The sequence below is a fragment of the Chiloscyllium punctatum genome, chromosome 24 (assembly GCF_047496795.1).
Source record: "Chiloscyllium punctatum isolate Juve2018m chromosome 24, sChiPun1.3, whole genome shotgun sequence".
Lineage (NCBI taxonomy): Eukaryota > Metazoa > Chordata > Chondrichthyes > Orectolobiformes > Hemiscylliidae > Chiloscyllium > Chiloscyllium punctatum.
This window is the reverse complement of record NC_092762.1, coordinates 84,120,678-84,137,165: the sequence shown is the minus strand read 5'-3', so window position 1 is coordinate 84,137,165 and position 16,488 is coordinate 84,120,678. Positions and strand designations below refer to the sequence as shown.

Below are 16,488 nucleotides of genomic sequence, written 5' to 3'. Positions count from 1 at the left end.
CCACTGAGCCACCATGCTACAGACAAGTAAACAGGAATTTTTACTTCTCAAATAAAAAATGAGAATGAAATCTGGTATCGTTAAAAGTGTCTGGGAAGCTGATGGATTGTTGAGACAACAGAAAAACTAATTTATTTATGTCTTTTGCAAATGAAGTTAGGATAGTCCTAGATAGAATAAATCAGAAGGATTTACAGGGAATTCCACTCAAAGTGAGGTCAGTAATTGGGGGTTCATTAGCAGAGGATTAGAGGGAAGTTGAGGGAACGTTTTATAGAGTTAGTGGGAGTCAGGAGCTCAATTCCCTAAAGTCCTCATCACTACAAAAGAAAACTAAAATATGCACTAGGTGCCTAGGCTACAAGCCAAATATATGCGCAATTGGTTCAGAAAGAGTGCATATTAATCCATACGTTCAGGTGGAGAATCGGACAATCTTGCATGAGATCGTGATGGGGTCAGTAGCAGCTTTACCACTAATTCTTTATTCTTCTGCATGGACATCTGAGGAACATTGTCCATCAGGATTATATCACATCTGACAAAATAGCTAATATAACTTGTACCAATTGTTATTACACAATAAATTACCTCCTGTTTTAATGGAAGGCAAATGCGTCTGCCTATTCAGGCCCTGGTTTATTCTGTACCACTGACAATTAGCAGAGGAGGGACTGTGACTGGTGGGCACCACGTGGGTTTGGTGCGTCACTTTCCAAAGTGACATTTTAATTTTAAAACGTTGTTAAATTTGATTCATGATTTTGACTACTGTCACGTTGCCCCTTTGCGACTGGTCAACCTCAATTTTGATTTATTACGTTAATTGTTCACATTAAAAAAGAAGAACGAAGGACTGGTGACAGCACACAGGGTCAACCACTCAGAACGCAATGGTGGCAATATGGGTTTCGGCTTGCATGTTCATTTTCACGTAGCCGAGACAGAATATGCTAAAACGCCTCCTTCTAACAGCATGACTGCTTATGCAAGAAAACTTGCTGCCCTTCTCTGGAGTGACCTCTCAGAAACTTAAGTTTCATTTGGTTAGGTTAACCTATAGCTGTCTTCTGAAGGGCAGTGAGAATGGTCAAGAAAAACTAGCCTTGCCAGCAGGACCTTGATCCATAATGTATAAATAAAGGGCACTGCCCTTTAGAAGTGATTTATTATGTAAATGAGCATGAGATACTTCAAAGTTGAGAGAATGTGATACTTATTTCCTTGAGATGAGGTGATGATCTGAATCAGGTGATAAAAATGATAGAGGAGTTTCAGAAAGTGAGGTAGAGAGAAACAATTTTCTGTTGTGGGCTGAATTGAGGGGACATCACCTGAAAATAGGAGCCAACGATCTGGAATGATTTCAGGAAATACTTTTTCATACAAAGTGTTGTGGAAATCAGGAACTCATCTGCAACTGATCATCCCCCCAAAGACATCTTGGACGCTGAGGATCAATGAACACAAATACAGTGTGGGGTAGCTGAAATCCTTGCTGAATAAAAATGTACGGATTAGAGCAAAGGTCAGTGAATAAAGTGGAGGTAAAGAAACAAATAGTGCAGCAGGCTTGAGGGGCTGAATGGCCTACTCATGTTCCAACAGAACTCAAGATAAATGGAGCTTAGGCCAGGAGCTCTCACTCGCTGAGGACTAAATTCAATACACAGTCACTCTTCCAACTCTCTCACTGTGCTGCTCGTTCTCAGGCTGGAGGATGAGTCATTCTGTGCTGATGCTTTTCTGCAACTAGCCCACAGGAAACGTACAAGAACCATCTGCAAGCAACCCACTCTGGCTGCTGGGCAGGAGCCTGGCCCACGCGGAGCAGCATACAACACTGGAGCTCACACACACAATTGCAAGCCCCCTTTTGCTGTGTCGTGCCACATCGATACTGTCACCGCTGTGAAGGAAACCAGTCATTCTCAACTTCCGCAGTTCCTCCTGCCCCCTCAATCATGTCTGAATCAAAAGGTGGGGGTGGGGTTGTGGGGGGGGGGGGGGGGATTAAAACATTCTTGCACAAAACCGTGGAAACTGTGCGGCACTCATGGAGTTAATGAACTCATTTGTTCCTGAAGCAACCAAGACAGGAAATGGTACAAAGTACTGTACAGTGTGGTTGGATGAGTCAGCGAGCAGATTTTAACCCATTCACACCCTGTCTTCCCTCCCTTCCTTTAGTGGATAGGGTTTCCAACCCCATACTTCTGCTACCAACAAACCAAGCCTACATTTCTGTTCCACAGGTCTGAAATGGGTCAGCCATGGCTCAGTTAATAGCCTTTGTGCCTAACAGCAGAAGATTGAAGTCTTACATGCAATGCAGTACAGAAGGAATGCCACACTGTCAGAAGTACAGTCTCACAGATGAGACGTTAAAACAAGGCCAGTCTGCCCTCTCCGAGGGCCAAAGGAGATTCCATGGCTACCATTTTGTGGATTAACAGTGTCCTTGGTGCCCTGCCCAATATTTATCCCTCAAATCAACATCACTAAGGCTGTCTATGTGGTCATTCCCACAGTCCAGCTTGTGAGGTACAAAGAAATTAATCCCTGTTGTGGACTGAATTCAGGGGACATCACCTGAAAACAGGAGCCAACAATCTGGAGTGACTTCAGGAAATACCCCTTACCATGCAAAGTGTTGTGGAAATCAGGAACTCATTCACAACCCATCACCCCTGCAAAGAAATCTTGGACACTGGGGACCAATTAACACAAACAAGGTGTGGACTAACTGATATCCTTGCTTAGTAAAAATTTAAGGATTAGAGCAAGAGTCAGTGAAGGAAGTTGAGGTAAAGAAACAATTAAATAGTGCAGCAGGCTTGAGGGGCTGGATGGCCTACTCCTATTCAAATAGAACTGCAATTCCTACAGTGCAACAGTGACTATAGCTAAGAAGCATTCTATGAACTATGTAACACTCTGGGATATCCTCAGGTTGTGAAAGTGCTACAGCTAGTTGGAACAGCCATTGTCTCCTTATATCCCCCACTCACATTGGAGGGGGATCCTGGCTTCTGATCGACTAAAACAGAGAAACTTCATCCAGGAAGGCACTGGACAAATGGAGTGACTTCCTTGAGAGCAGGAAGAGTTGAAATCAGATTCGGAGGGTAGAGACTGCACATTGATCATGGACTAAATCAGCTAATTCAAAGCAAAATATTGCAGATGTTGGAAATCTGATACTAACACCGAGAATGCTGCAAAAACTCAGCAGGTCTGGCAGCAACTGTGCAGACAGAAAGAGAGTTAATGTCGAGTCTAAGGTGACTGCAAAAAGTCATTGTCCATAAAACATTAACTCTGTTTGTCCCTCCACAGATGCTGCCAGACCTGACTTCACCAGCCATTTCGGAGTTCATAGAACTGGGCTGGAGGCAAGTCAAGAGACTGCTTTAAAAACAAACCTAAGTACTGCAGGAGCTGCAGAGTGCAATAAAAATAACAAGTACCAGAAACACTCCACAGATCAGGCAGCACTTGTGGACACCTTTCCTCAACAAAGGATGACAGACCTTATGTTAATCTGACTGTTCACCCTTTCCTGTGTTGTACAAGTGATTGGCCTTGCCCCAGCTCAGGTGAACCGCCAAAATCTCGCTTGTTGCTTAACATTAGCGGCCCACGGGTCAGTCTCCGTATTGAACAGATCCTGTTTGATAGCTGTCCGTACCAACTGTCGAATTGTTAGTTTGAATTTGATCAGTATCTTAATCAGTGGCTCATAGCCCTTGACCAATCCTGATTGTAGTCTAGCGCCATTGATTACTGCTCAGAATACTGATTATTGACAGCAATGATACAGCCAATTTTCTTGGTATTAAAACTTGTTTTTCGAAACAATCTCTGTATTGCTGATGATTGAAAACCCTAATGCACAATTCAGCCCCTAAACATGCAATCCTGCAATCATATACGTATCAGTTTTCAAATTTGCATAGATCCCATAAATAAATTTACATAGTTCCCATAAATACTTGATTTACTTCTTCCAGTGGAAGGATGAATAGAATTAGGAGAATGGATTGTATCGTCCAAAAATCTCAATACAGCCTCAGTTTGTGACTGAGCATGGGCTACAGACAGCAGCCAGGTTTCCAGCTCCAGGGTTTCACAGGTTGAACTCAGATGGGGCACAAGATAAATAACACATTCAACCTCAGTTCACGTAACCATTGTCCAGTAAGGGGAGTGGGGTGGGGGGTTGGGGGAGGGGGAGGGGGGGGGAGGGGAAGAGAGAGAGGTGAGTATGAGTAGGGTGGTGTGTGGGCAGGGTGTGCATGCATGGGTGTGTGCATGGGTCTGCACTCTTCCTTCCCCAAGTAAGTGACATTCTAGTGGTGTACAGTCCAGAGTAAAAAGCAGACTCATTCCAACTAGAAGGACAGTGTGATGATGGACAGGACCCAGATATAGGAAAATCCAAGGTCATTTTGAAAATCGAATGTATGTTTTGATATTCAAGAGACCAAACCAAGTTCTCCAAATTGTGTGGGTTACATGTAAATTTCATTCAAAGAGACCCAAGCAGATGTGAGTTGAAGGAAGATGCCTGCAATACAGCGCTGTAGCTAGGGTTCAGAGAAAACAAAAATAACAACGAGATTCAGGAACAGAAACAAGAATCTCTGATGCCGGGAACATTACCAAGTGCATGGTGCTCTGGGGTTTTACTGGTAATTAAACACTGATGATTTCTCAACAAACAAGTTGGACTTATTGTTTCCCTCATAGACTTTTAAAGAAAATAATTTCCCTTTAGATGTGTAGAGAAACCCACCATCATGTAGCATCTGTGGTTTAATGAGCAACACTCTCAGAATCTGACAGCCCTGGGGCTCCAGGCTCACAAACCTAACCAGACACAGTGATGCAGTACTGAAGGGATGCTGAACTGTCAGAGCTGGTGTCTTTTGGATGAGATGTTTATTGAGCTCTCTCAGGTGAATGTAAAATATTCTGTTACATTATTTCAATAATGAATGGGGGAAACAGTTCTCTGGTGTCTTTGGCCAATATTTTTCACCTCAATCAACACCACTATAAAGCAGATTATTCCATTGTTGTTGTAAGCCTGCTGTGCTTCCTACAACAGCAACTACACATCAAGAAAGCAGGTCATAGACTGTAGTGTGCTGTCAGACTTTCCAATTCAGAAAGGAGTGCTAAAGAAATGCAAGGTTTCTTCTTTTCCTTTTCGGGATTTCAATGCAAAACTATTGAGAAACTCAGATGAGGAGATTTTACACTGGAATGACTTTCAGTAGACACTCTCTTCCCATTTGGGATATTACCTTAGCCCCAAACCTTGCACAGTTGTGTGAATCAATGCGATGGTCATGAATTCAAGATTCCAGAAACCCCCTCAAAAGCCAGGCCACTATTTCCCATGGAGGAGAGTAACAATAAATCCCGGCTGGAATACTGAGAGCAGTTTTAGTCCCCATAACTAAGGAAAGATCTACTGACAATAGAGGCAGTCCAAAGAGAGTTCATTAGGCCAATCCCAGCCAAGGAGGGACTGCCTGACGAGGAGAGGTTGGGTAGATTGAGTTTATAGGTAAAAGCGAGTACTGCAGATGCTAGGGATTAGAGTTGAGAGTGTGGTGCTGGAAAAGCACAGCTGTTCAGGTAGCATCCAAGGAACAGGAAAATCGACGTTTCGGGCAAAAAGCCTTTCATCAGGAATGGCTTTTGCCCGAAACGTCGATTTTCCTGCTCCTCGGCTACTGCCTGACCTGACTTTCCCCTTGTGGAAAGTCTTTGTTTTATTTACTCAGTGAGCATCACTGGCTGGCCCAGCATTTATTACCCATTCTTAGTTGCCTTTGAGGTGTTGAGGTGGTGGTGGGCTATCTATTTGAACCGCTGCAGTCCATGTGCTGTAGGCAGACCTGCAATGGTGTTAGGGAGCAAATTCCAGGTTTTGGACCCAGCGACAGTGGAGGAAAGGCGATATATTTCCAAGTTAGGATGGGGAGTGGCTCGGAGGGGAACTTGCAGGGGGCAGTGTTGCCACGTACCTGCTGTCCTTGTCCTTCTAGGATGTCAATGATAGCAGCTAACTCCATTAGCTAACACCAGAAGCACATTCGAGGAAATAATCCTACTCTCCCCAAAATGGCAGTTTTAAACAAAGATGCACATTTACATAGCATCTTGGGCGATCAAAGTGCTCTACAGCCAATGAAGTACTTGAATTGTGGCTACTGCTGTAATGCTAATTTGTACACAGCAAGTTGTGCTGGTGTTCAGCAGGGTAAGTCCTCATGGGGGAGTGTGAGAGATACTGGCTGCCAGCTGAATGTCGAATTGGGTGGGGTAGCATAAAGCAACGAGGACAGACTCCCACCAACCTCCCACTACGCAGCGGTCAGCAACTTCCACTTCACTGGGCATCCAGGGACTAGCTGAACAGATTCTCCTTCCGGCTGGAAGGCAGCTGTGTCACTGCTGGGCAGAACCTCTAGGTCTGCACCATTCCTCCAGGGGCCATCCCTCCAGTCTCGGGATAATTAGTCAGCAATTGTAGATACTTGGGCAGCACGATGACTTCGTGGTTAGCACTGCTGCCCCAGAGCACCATGGACCCAGGCTCGATTCCAGCCTCGGGTGACTGGGTGGAGTTTGCACATTTTCCCTCTGTCTGTGTGGGTTTCCTCCCACAGTCCAAAGATGTGCAGGTTAGGTGGATTGGCCGTGCTAAATTGCCCATAGTGTTCAGGGATGTCTAAGTTGGATGCACTAGTCAGGGGTAAATAGAGGATAAAAAGGGTAAGGGAATGGGTCTTAATGGGTTACTCTTTGGAGGGTCGGTGTGGACTTGTTGGGCCGAAAGGCCTGTTTCCACATAGTGGGGATTCTATGATTCTTCGTCAAAGAAGTAAAGGCGAGTAGAGAGGAATTTGTTCCAAAGTGGATCACTTGGAATCAGAGGCAGGGGCTGGTTCAACAGGAATGTACAAATAAAAATTAAACAAACTTCAAAAGGAAAGATTTGCAGAGTTACTTGAATAAAAACAGATTGTGCTGTAGGAACTAATTGGGTTGTTCTTCCAGCACAAAGCAGAGAAAACACGATCAGGGTAGGCCATTGTACTCTTTGAGCATGCTCTGCCTTTCAATATGACCATGGCTTTTTCTCCAATCCACCTCCCTATTCCTGCTTTCACTCCATAACCTCTGATCCCATTTGTCCCAAGAACTATATCATGCTCCGCCTTGAAAACAATGCTTTGGTCTCACCATTTTCTGAGATTGAGCATGATGGGACGAATGGCCTCCTTCCACACTCTTAAGACTCTGTGGTTCGATGAGAATGTATGAGGCATCGATATAAACTGAAGCAAGGGAACATCAGCAAACATTCAAACTGGACCTGGACCAGATTCCAGCCACTCACCTGAATGAGAAATTGTAGACACCTGCGATGTCAACCCTGATGAAGGAGCACTCCGAGATACAACTGGTTGTGGCAACGGTCCTCGATTTAGGATGGAGCCAGTGGGGTTGCTATAGGCCAAATTGGCAGCACTCTGTGTGGCAGCCACAATGGACACTTCATGGTTAGACAGAGTACCTGCCTGAGAAGGGGAGAAAGGGGGAAGGCGGGAGGTTGCGGAGGGAAGAGAAGAGGGAGCGGCGGGGGGTGGGTGGGAAAGAGAGGTGGGGAATGGGGGGGGAAAGAGAAGAGGCAAGGTAGGGAAGACAAGAAAAAGGTGAAGGGAAGAGAAAAAAAGAGGAGGGATGAGCATGAGGGGGGAGAAAAAAGGGGAGAGGAGGACGAAGGGAAGAGGAGGTGAAACAAAGGCAATTAATCAAAATGTCAATGCTTCATTACAGAACTCCATGATAATAATAATAATAATAATAATAACGACAACAACGACGACGACAACAACAACACATATTTGTATTGTGCCTTTAAAAGATAGCCTCACAGGAGTGTAATCTTACAAAGCAGCTGTTAGGAGGCCATCTGACAGATTAGTCAGAGGTAGGTTTTAAAGAGCATCTTGCTTCAAGAGAGAGAGAGGTTTCCAGAGAAAATTGCAGTGCTTAGCACTTAGACACTTGAAGGTACCACTCTCAGTGGTATAGCCACAGAATTGGAGCAGTGTAGGAGGCCAGGATGAGAGAAACACAAAGATCCTAAAATGGTTTGAGGCTTCAGGAGGCTACAGACGTGGGAAGGGGTTTGAGGCCATCGAGGGATTCAAAAACAAGGATGAGAATTTTACAAATCAAGAGATTGCCTGACGAGAAATCAACATTGATCAGAAGGCACTGGGTATATTACAGCATAGACATTGTGCAATTTAGGATATTGGCAGTGTCATTTGGGGTGAGCTCAGGTTGATGGAGTGGTGTAGGTGGGAGGCAGGCCAGAAGGATGTCACCACAGTCAATAAACAAAACTCCTTCCAATATGGGCAGCAATATCAGGTTGGCCCCATTTCCAGAATCCTTGGCTCATTGAACTTTGGATCTCAACCAATGTCACTGCAGAAGGCAACTGGCAGAAGCTAGGCCCTTTGGAGGGATGGGGGTGGTGGGCTGAAGTTGGGGGTGGGGGGCAATGTCGACCAAAGCTTGACTGTCACAAACGGAAGAGGAGGAGTAGAACATATAGCCCCTAAGAGCCTTCTATATCATTCAGGAAGACCGTGGCTTGCCTCAAGCCCACTCTCCAGCCTGATGCCCATTACCTTTCAACCTCTCTGTTAGTCCAGGAATCTATCTCAGCCTTCAGTACATCAATAACCCAACTTTCACTGCTTCCTGGAGTAGAGAATTCCAAAGATTAAAGACCCCAGCAGATGAAACTCCTCCACATTTTTGTCTAAAATAGGGAGAGTCTCTTATTCTGAAACGATGTCCCCCTTATCTAGATTCCCCCTTAAGGGAAGCATCCTCTCAGCCTTTAACCTGCCAGCCTCCCATTTTGATACCTGAAATAAAAATCACCTCTCATTCTTTCAAACTTACAATGAGTACAGACACAATCTGCTCAATCTTTTCTTATCCTCATACAACCCCCTTCATCTAGGGATCAATCCAGCAAATCATACTCTAAACTGCTTCTAAAAAAGCAAGCGTATCCTTTGGTTCTTGTGAAGGGAGGGGTTTCAGCAGGAATTTATTTGCCCAAAACGTCACTCCGCACAAATGGTTTTTGACAGAAGAAAAATGTTTCCCGAGGCAGAAGGTCAGTTAACTCGAAGGAGGCAAATTGAAGTTAGTTACAGGTGAGATGCAGAGAAATGTTTTAATGCACGAAGTCAGAAAGATCCATATGAAAGGGTGGTGGAAGCATATTCAACCGTAATTTTCAGAAGGAAATACAACAAATAGTTGAAAAGTGAAAAACGTGCAGGGCTTTGAGAAAGACCAAATGGAGTGGAACCAATATGATAGCTCTTTGAGTCTGTTCTGGTTGTTTCAATGGAACAAATGGCTTTCTTCTGTGCTACAGCATTCTATGACTCTAAATATTAAGCCACATTTATTATTTGGGCCTCAAGGATGGCAAAATGACTTTATTACGTTCTTCCATCCTTCTGTGTGTTTATTTTTGATGTTATTTTCTGTCCCAAAAACAAAATCGACCTGACGTGCGATAGCTTGCTCACCTTGGGGCCTGTAGTTTGAATAGGAGGCTTTCACTATTGCTGGGAATGCTGGGAACTTCCTCTCTCCATTGCGATCACTTGCATTATCTCACTGTCCAGCAAAAGCAAGCAAATAAAGTGCCAGGTATAACTGGTATGATCACAATTCTCTGTGACATGAAGGCACAATATGACAAGTTCCACTGAGTGCAGCATATTTTCTAAAGCTCCTGGTGTTCCCCCACCCCACTCCAAAGTCTGTCAAGTGTCCCAGTGTTCCTACAATTGCTGCCACATTTGTAGAGTACGTGGAGGAAAGGAGCATTGTTTTTCCTACGGAAGTCTTGCAGGACAAAAAGATAGCAAATGGCACAAACCTGCACAGCATCTTTAATTCTGAACCCTCTCATTTAGTTTGCTCCAATATATCCCCTCCTTCCTCACTCCTCATATTTTAAAATGTGCCATTCCAGTGAAGAGCACCAAGGTTGACAGATAATACAAGATTCAAAACATCATAAGCGGACAGTCCATTTGACAAGAAGGAAACACAAGAATTTGGCTGGAATAATGAAGGAATATTTCCAGGCCTGAATATTTTCAGGGTTACAAGTCTGGGCTGCGAGCAAGTGTTATTGTGCCCATATATAGCCTGAACTTCTGCATCGCTCTAGACTGAAAACTATACTTGCAGCCTGCCAAAGAATTTAGTGGTTTGACTAGATCGAGGTCTCAGGGACTGCAGTATCTAGAGTAAAGCAGGGGGCAAATTGTAATATGTAATCTTTCATCACCCACATGGGATCTTCCTTTGTAGCCCTGTAAGAGTATGCTTTGACTGCAGTGAAAAGTAATAGAGTGTTGACTGTTCTCCCATACCTTATCCAAAGACAAGATGTTTCCAGGCTGCAATATATCATAGTGCAGTCTGTTCTCAGCTAACACAAGTTTTACTGACGTGGTTCGATGCATAAAGACCAGTTTCAGGAACCCTGACTGATCTGGTTTCTCCCCCTTCAATTTCAGTTGAAGACCATTTAAAATATTGGAGTTAATTTGGCATAGACAGAAATTCCAATCAGAAATCTCTAGAAAAAGAAGGCTCATCAGCACTCAGACACGTATATTCCTTAGACGACAACTTCTAAACCCATGGTCACTACCATCAAGGACAAGGACATGGGCACTCTGCCACCTGTAAGTTCCCCTCCAAGCCACACACCATCCTAACGTGGAAATATAATTTCCATTCCTCATTGTTCCTGGTTACAGGGTTAGTTGTAGATGTGGATCTAATTACAGTACACCAAATGCAGTGGTTTAGCAAGATAACTCACCACCACTTTCTCAAGGACAACTAAGGACTAGCAAAACAGTTCTAAAATCTTTTAAAAAACAAATGTACATTTATATAGCACCGTTCACAACCTTGGCATTCGATAGAACTTTGCATTTAATTATGTACTTTCTTGAACTGGAGTAACAGTTGTAATATTCGAAATGTGGGGCAGCCAATTTGCACAGAACAGGGCCCACAAACAACACAAAGAACTTCCAGATAATATCCCTCAATGTCAATGGCTAAGGTACAAATATTAACTAGGTCACAAGGACAACTCTCCCTCCCCCAAGTTCATCTTCAAAGCAGTACTACAGGACTGTTTACACTGAGGCAAGAGGCTAGATTTAATGACCCATTGAAAAGACAGCACTCTGACACCGCAATGGTGACTTGGCAGCATCTACAGTCCCTAGAATGGGAGTTTTAACTAACAAACTCTGACTCTAAGGTGAGAGCAAATGGTACATAGCCATTTTTCTGCAATGTTGTAGGAGATACTTAGAACATTCCTTTCCCTAATGGACAGGTTTGTGATTTTCTTTTGCCAGGGTTACATTTCTAGGTGCAGTTCCCATGGTCTGCCACTTGATGCTGCTAGTGAGAAACAGACTGGATTGCAGTATGTCCAGTAAATTCAGGCCTGGAGATTTCCCATCTCCTCCAGCAGCTCACTTATAACACAATAAAGGGGAGGGGGCAGGCCTGATTGGATATCTGTCTCTTACAGTATCCAAAAGGGTCTACACTCTGTATGGAGTCCTACAGCACAGAAACAGACCTTTCACTCCAACATGCCCGTGCTAACAAAGTTTGCCAAACTAAATTCATCTCATTCACCTGTGTTGGGCCATTGTCCTACCACACTCCAGGACTGGTAGAGAAAGAGAGAGACCCACACAACTGGTGGTGGTTTAACCGGACGGTGACCACACTTCAGACAAAGTTGAGAAGGACAGTCCTTCATGGAAACCTCAGCTGTTGCAGGAATTGAACCCATGCTTTTGGTGTCTCTCTGCATCTCAAACCAGCTGTCCAGCTAACTGAACTAAATAATGAGAAGCTCGTACATGTTCATTGCCTTACAACCTTCAGAGATCTCTACTACCCTCCAATTCTGGCCTCTCACGTATCCACAGTTTTCATCAGTCTTTTACCTAGAAGTTAAAGTCTAGAGTTCCCTCCCTCCCTCCCTGCCTGCCTCAATCCCGCTCCTTCTTTAAGAATAAAAAAAAGCTACTCAGCCCCTTGAACCTGTTCTACCATTGAATAAGATTAAGGTTGACCATAAATCCACATTCCCAACTACCCCCCTCGCAGATAATCTTGCACCCGCTCACTCACCAAGAATCTATCCACCTCTGCCTTATAAAATATTTGAGGACATTGTTTCCACCACCTTTTCAGGAAGAGAGTTCCTAAATTTCACAGCCCTCAGAGAATTTTTGTTTTATCCTCATCTCTTTGCCCCTCATTTTCAAATCAGTGAAGCCTAGTTCTAAATTCTCCCACAACAGGATGTCTTTTTCACATCTACCCTGTCAAGGCCCTTCAGGATCTTACAAGTTTCAATCTAGTGGTCTCAAATTCTAAGCTACAATGAATACAAATCTAGTTTATCTAACCTTTCCTCATAGGACAACCTGCCTATCCCAGGAAAACTTTTCCTGAACTGTTTCCAATGTATTTCCCGACATCATTAAATAAGGTGGCAGATAGTGTATGCTTTACTCCAGGTGCAATCTCACCAGCAGCATTCCCTCAAAACAGCATTGGTCCAGACCCACCAATCCCAGCATTGACTTCCAGTTTAGGAATTTGCTGCTGCGCGCAGTCTGGAGATCCACACAAAAGAAAACAAAACTATCAGCAATGTAGCTCACCTATACAACAGAACCGTAACATCCCTACTTTAGTAGTCAATTCCCTTCTCGGTAAGTGATAACACTTTATTAGATTTCCCAATTACTTGCTGAACCTGCAGACTAATGTTTTGCAATTCACCAAATAGGACACCCAGATTCCTCTGCATCTCAGAGCTCTGCAATCTCTCACCATTGAGAAAACATGCTTTTTTAATCTTTCCACCAAAATCAACAATTTCATGTTTTTCCTTGTAACAGATCTTTGTCCACTCACTTAACCTATCTGTATCTTTCTGTAGCATCCTTATGTCTTCTTTATGGCTTACTGATGAGGGGAAGTCAACAGCCTAGTGGTATTGTTGCTGGTATGCTAACAGTTAATATTCTGGGGACCCAGGTTCAAATCCCAGAGGGTGGAATGTGAACTCCATAAATATCTGGAATTCAGAGTCTAATGATGACCATAAGTCAGGAAAAGGCCATCTGATTCACTAATGTCCTTTAGAGACATCCTTACCTGGTCTGGCCTATTGTGACTCTAGACTCTCAGTAATGTGGTTGATTTTTAACTGCTCTCTGGGTAATTAGGGATGGGCAATAAGTGTTGCATGGCTGGAGACACCCTCATCCCATGAATTAATAAAGGAACAAAAACAAACTTTAAGATTCTCCTTTGAGCCTACTTCTTTGACCAAGCTTTCATTTATTCTAATCTCAGTGGCTCGGTGTTGATGTTTTTCTTTGTAAAGCACTTGTTAAGCCCTTTAGAAAGTTTCACATTGCTAAAGGCATTATAATAATGCAAATTGTTGTTGCAGAAGGTATTTGTTAAAGAGCAATTACAATATCTTCTGGTTACGTATACTACCACTGAGGTTAGGACACAGGTCTCCAGGAATGTATCAATGCTTGGAAGATACCACCAACAGAAAATCGCCGGTGTCAAATATTTAGGACATTTGCTTACACAATAAAAGGAGCTGAAGAAGAAGGCAAGAGAGAATACAGTTACCCTATTAGGATTTGTAGCTTTTAGTCCGAGAAGTTTACCCCCTTGGGGATGAGGATAAATGAGCGCCAGCCTTTTTACCACAGTGGCAGGGAGAAACCAGGGGGAAACTCAACAGCATCCCCAAAGTCCAGAGAGGCCTGTTTAAAGTAGACTATGATGTGGAGAGACTTCAAGAGGGACAGAAAGGAAATTTGATGAAAAACATGATAAACCATTCCAAACGACTTACACAAACCCTTGGTCTGTTGTTCAGGTGATTCCCCGCTTCATATTTTCGGTATTTGTCTGTTACCTCCAGGCTTGGTTCAACGGAATCATCAATCTCCAGGTCTGGACTCTCACATCCATTTAAACCCTTTTTTCTCAGCGTCTAGGCAGAAATCACAGTTTGAAGGAACATTCAGCATGAGATCCAGGGTAACAGCTGGTCAACCTTGACTTTTCAAAAAGTGCAAATGAGCAAAGAGATGGACTTAGGGCCCATGTAAACAAATCCTTAAAATTGGCAAAAACAATTGATAAGGGAGTGTTTTAAACAATAGTATCTGGATTATTTGTGTCTATAAATAGACCGTACAATACAAAAGTGAAGCCAAGAACTTCATCAATCACTGCTCCGTTCTCAGCTGGAATATTGTGGACAACTCAGGAATGCCACAGAAGCTTAAATAGAAATGAAACTGCTGTGGAGGCTTTCAAGATGTTACAAAGTGGAGGCACTTAACATATGAAGAGGAGGTGGGAGAGTTGGGATGGTTTTCAAGGTGAGAAGTCTTGATGGAGGACAGTATGAGAAGGCAAGAAACAGGGGGCCGCAAGAGAGAGCAGGAGGGGGAGAGCATGCGATGGACAGAGAGAGAGAGAGAGAGAGAGAGCATGCGATGGACAGAGAGAGAGAGAGCATGCGATGGACAGAGAGAGAGAGAGAGAGAGAGAGAGAGAGAGAGCATGCGATAGACAGAGAGAGAGAGTGTGCAATAGACAGAGAGAGACAGAGACAGAGAGACAGAGACAGACGTCCTGAAATGGATTCAACAATATTGGTGAAGAGCCACACAAGGGAGGTGAGGGAAAACAGTTTTTACTCCATTGTCAGACAATTACCCTGCCCAAACAAGGTGCTGCAAACTGATTGCAATATGTTTTTAAAATGTGTGCTGGCTGAGAAGGGAGTTTAAGATGACAGCTGATGCTGGAGATCTGGAACACGAACAGAGAATGCTGGAGGAACTCAGCAAGCCTGTCGGCATCTGTGGAGAACAAAAAACAAAATTTTTTGATTTGCATTCCAGTCCTCCAATGAACTTTTGAGGACAAGTCATATTGAACTTTAAACATGAACTCTATTTCTCTCCCTCTCTAATGTGCCAACCTGCTGACTGTGGTATTGTGGGTAAAAGGATGCTGTCCCCTGCTACTTATTCCTTCTCTGGGTCAAAGAATCCTTTTACTGCTACAGAGGATCCCAGAAAATTATCCAAGTAATGTTCTGGGGATCCAGGCTCGAATGCCACCACGGCAAATGGTGTAATTTGAACTCAGTAAAATCTGGAATTAAGGATGTAATGATGACAGTGAATCCATTGTCGATTGTCAGAAAAACCCATCTGGTTCACTAATGTCCTTTAGGGAAGGAAACTGCCATCCTTACCTGGTCTAGCCTATATGCGACTCTAGACCCACAGCAATGTGGTTGAATCTTAACTGCCCTCTGGGCCATTTAGGGATGGACAATAAATGCTGGCCCAGCCAGCACTGCTCTCAACCCATGAATGAATAAAAAAAAAGATCAACCACTAGCGAGTCGAAACCAACTTATCTTAACAAGCTTTGGGCAGGGGAATCTTACATTGTTTTGGTTGTCAGAATTGGGTCCAGTTCTGGGAGGGGAGGCCATCCGTGTTTTCCAACTATACCTGAGAGAACTTGCCTCGTTAACCAAGATCAAAATGCCACTGGTGCTGAAATTTCTTTTTAGGAAGTGCTGGAGAAACTCAGCAGGTCTCATAGCTTTTGTGGAGAGAGAAACAGTTAACGTTTCCAGTCCAGTGTGACTCCTCCTCATAGCCCAGAGAAAACCAGCCAGACCTGTGGAAATGCTGCAGCATTTTCTGTTTTTCTTTTCACCTCGTTAACTACCGTCCCTGCCTCTATGTTGCCCGATTCTATCCCAGTCTTACTACGTGCCCTTCCCAGATCAACTTGCAACTCACTGGATTTCTGCTAATTCATAGTGCTTGTACCATCTTTAAAAAGGTCACTGTGCTCCTGGACAAGGTGTTGGCAATCCAACCCATTGGCAACAAATGTCACGGCACAGGGGTGTTATAAAGCAGAGGTTGACCTCCCCCCCTCCCCCCTCCCTGAGAATCAAAACTCAAAGAGGAGCACATCGCCCTAAAATCAGTGAAAAGAGAGTGTGAAAAGTGATGTGACCTGCCTTACAGCAACTTCTAGTGGTTAAACAAAATAAATACCTGACACTCGCTTTAAAATCAAAAGGTTTGCCAATGACATGAAGGTTGGAGGAGTGGTGGATAGTGCGGAGTGCTGTTGTAGGTTGCAATGGGACATTGACAGGAAACGGGCTGATAAGTGGCAGATGGAGTTCAACCTGGAAAAGTGTGAAGTGATTCACTTTGG

General features: G+C 43.8%; 1 protein-coding gene across 3 annotated transcripts in view; it reads right to left on the bottom strand.

Annotated features, from left to right (window-relative positions):
- mef2b (myocyte enhancer factor 2b) overlaps positions 1-16,488 on the bottom strand; it is a 137,034-nt gene that overhangs the window by 36,273 nt on the left and 84,273 nt on the right. For all 3 annotated transcript variants that reach the window (XM_072594348.1, XM_072594346.1, XM_072594347.1), the window contains 2 exons: positions 14,075-14,215; positions 7,421-7,601 (listed from right to left, as the gene is read on the bottom strand). In XM_072594348.1, coding sequence (XP_072450449.1) covers positions 7,421-7,601; positions 14,075-14,215 — 322 coding nt within the window. The remainder of the gene's footprint in view (positions 1-7,420; positions 7,602-14,074; positions 14,216-16,488) is intronic.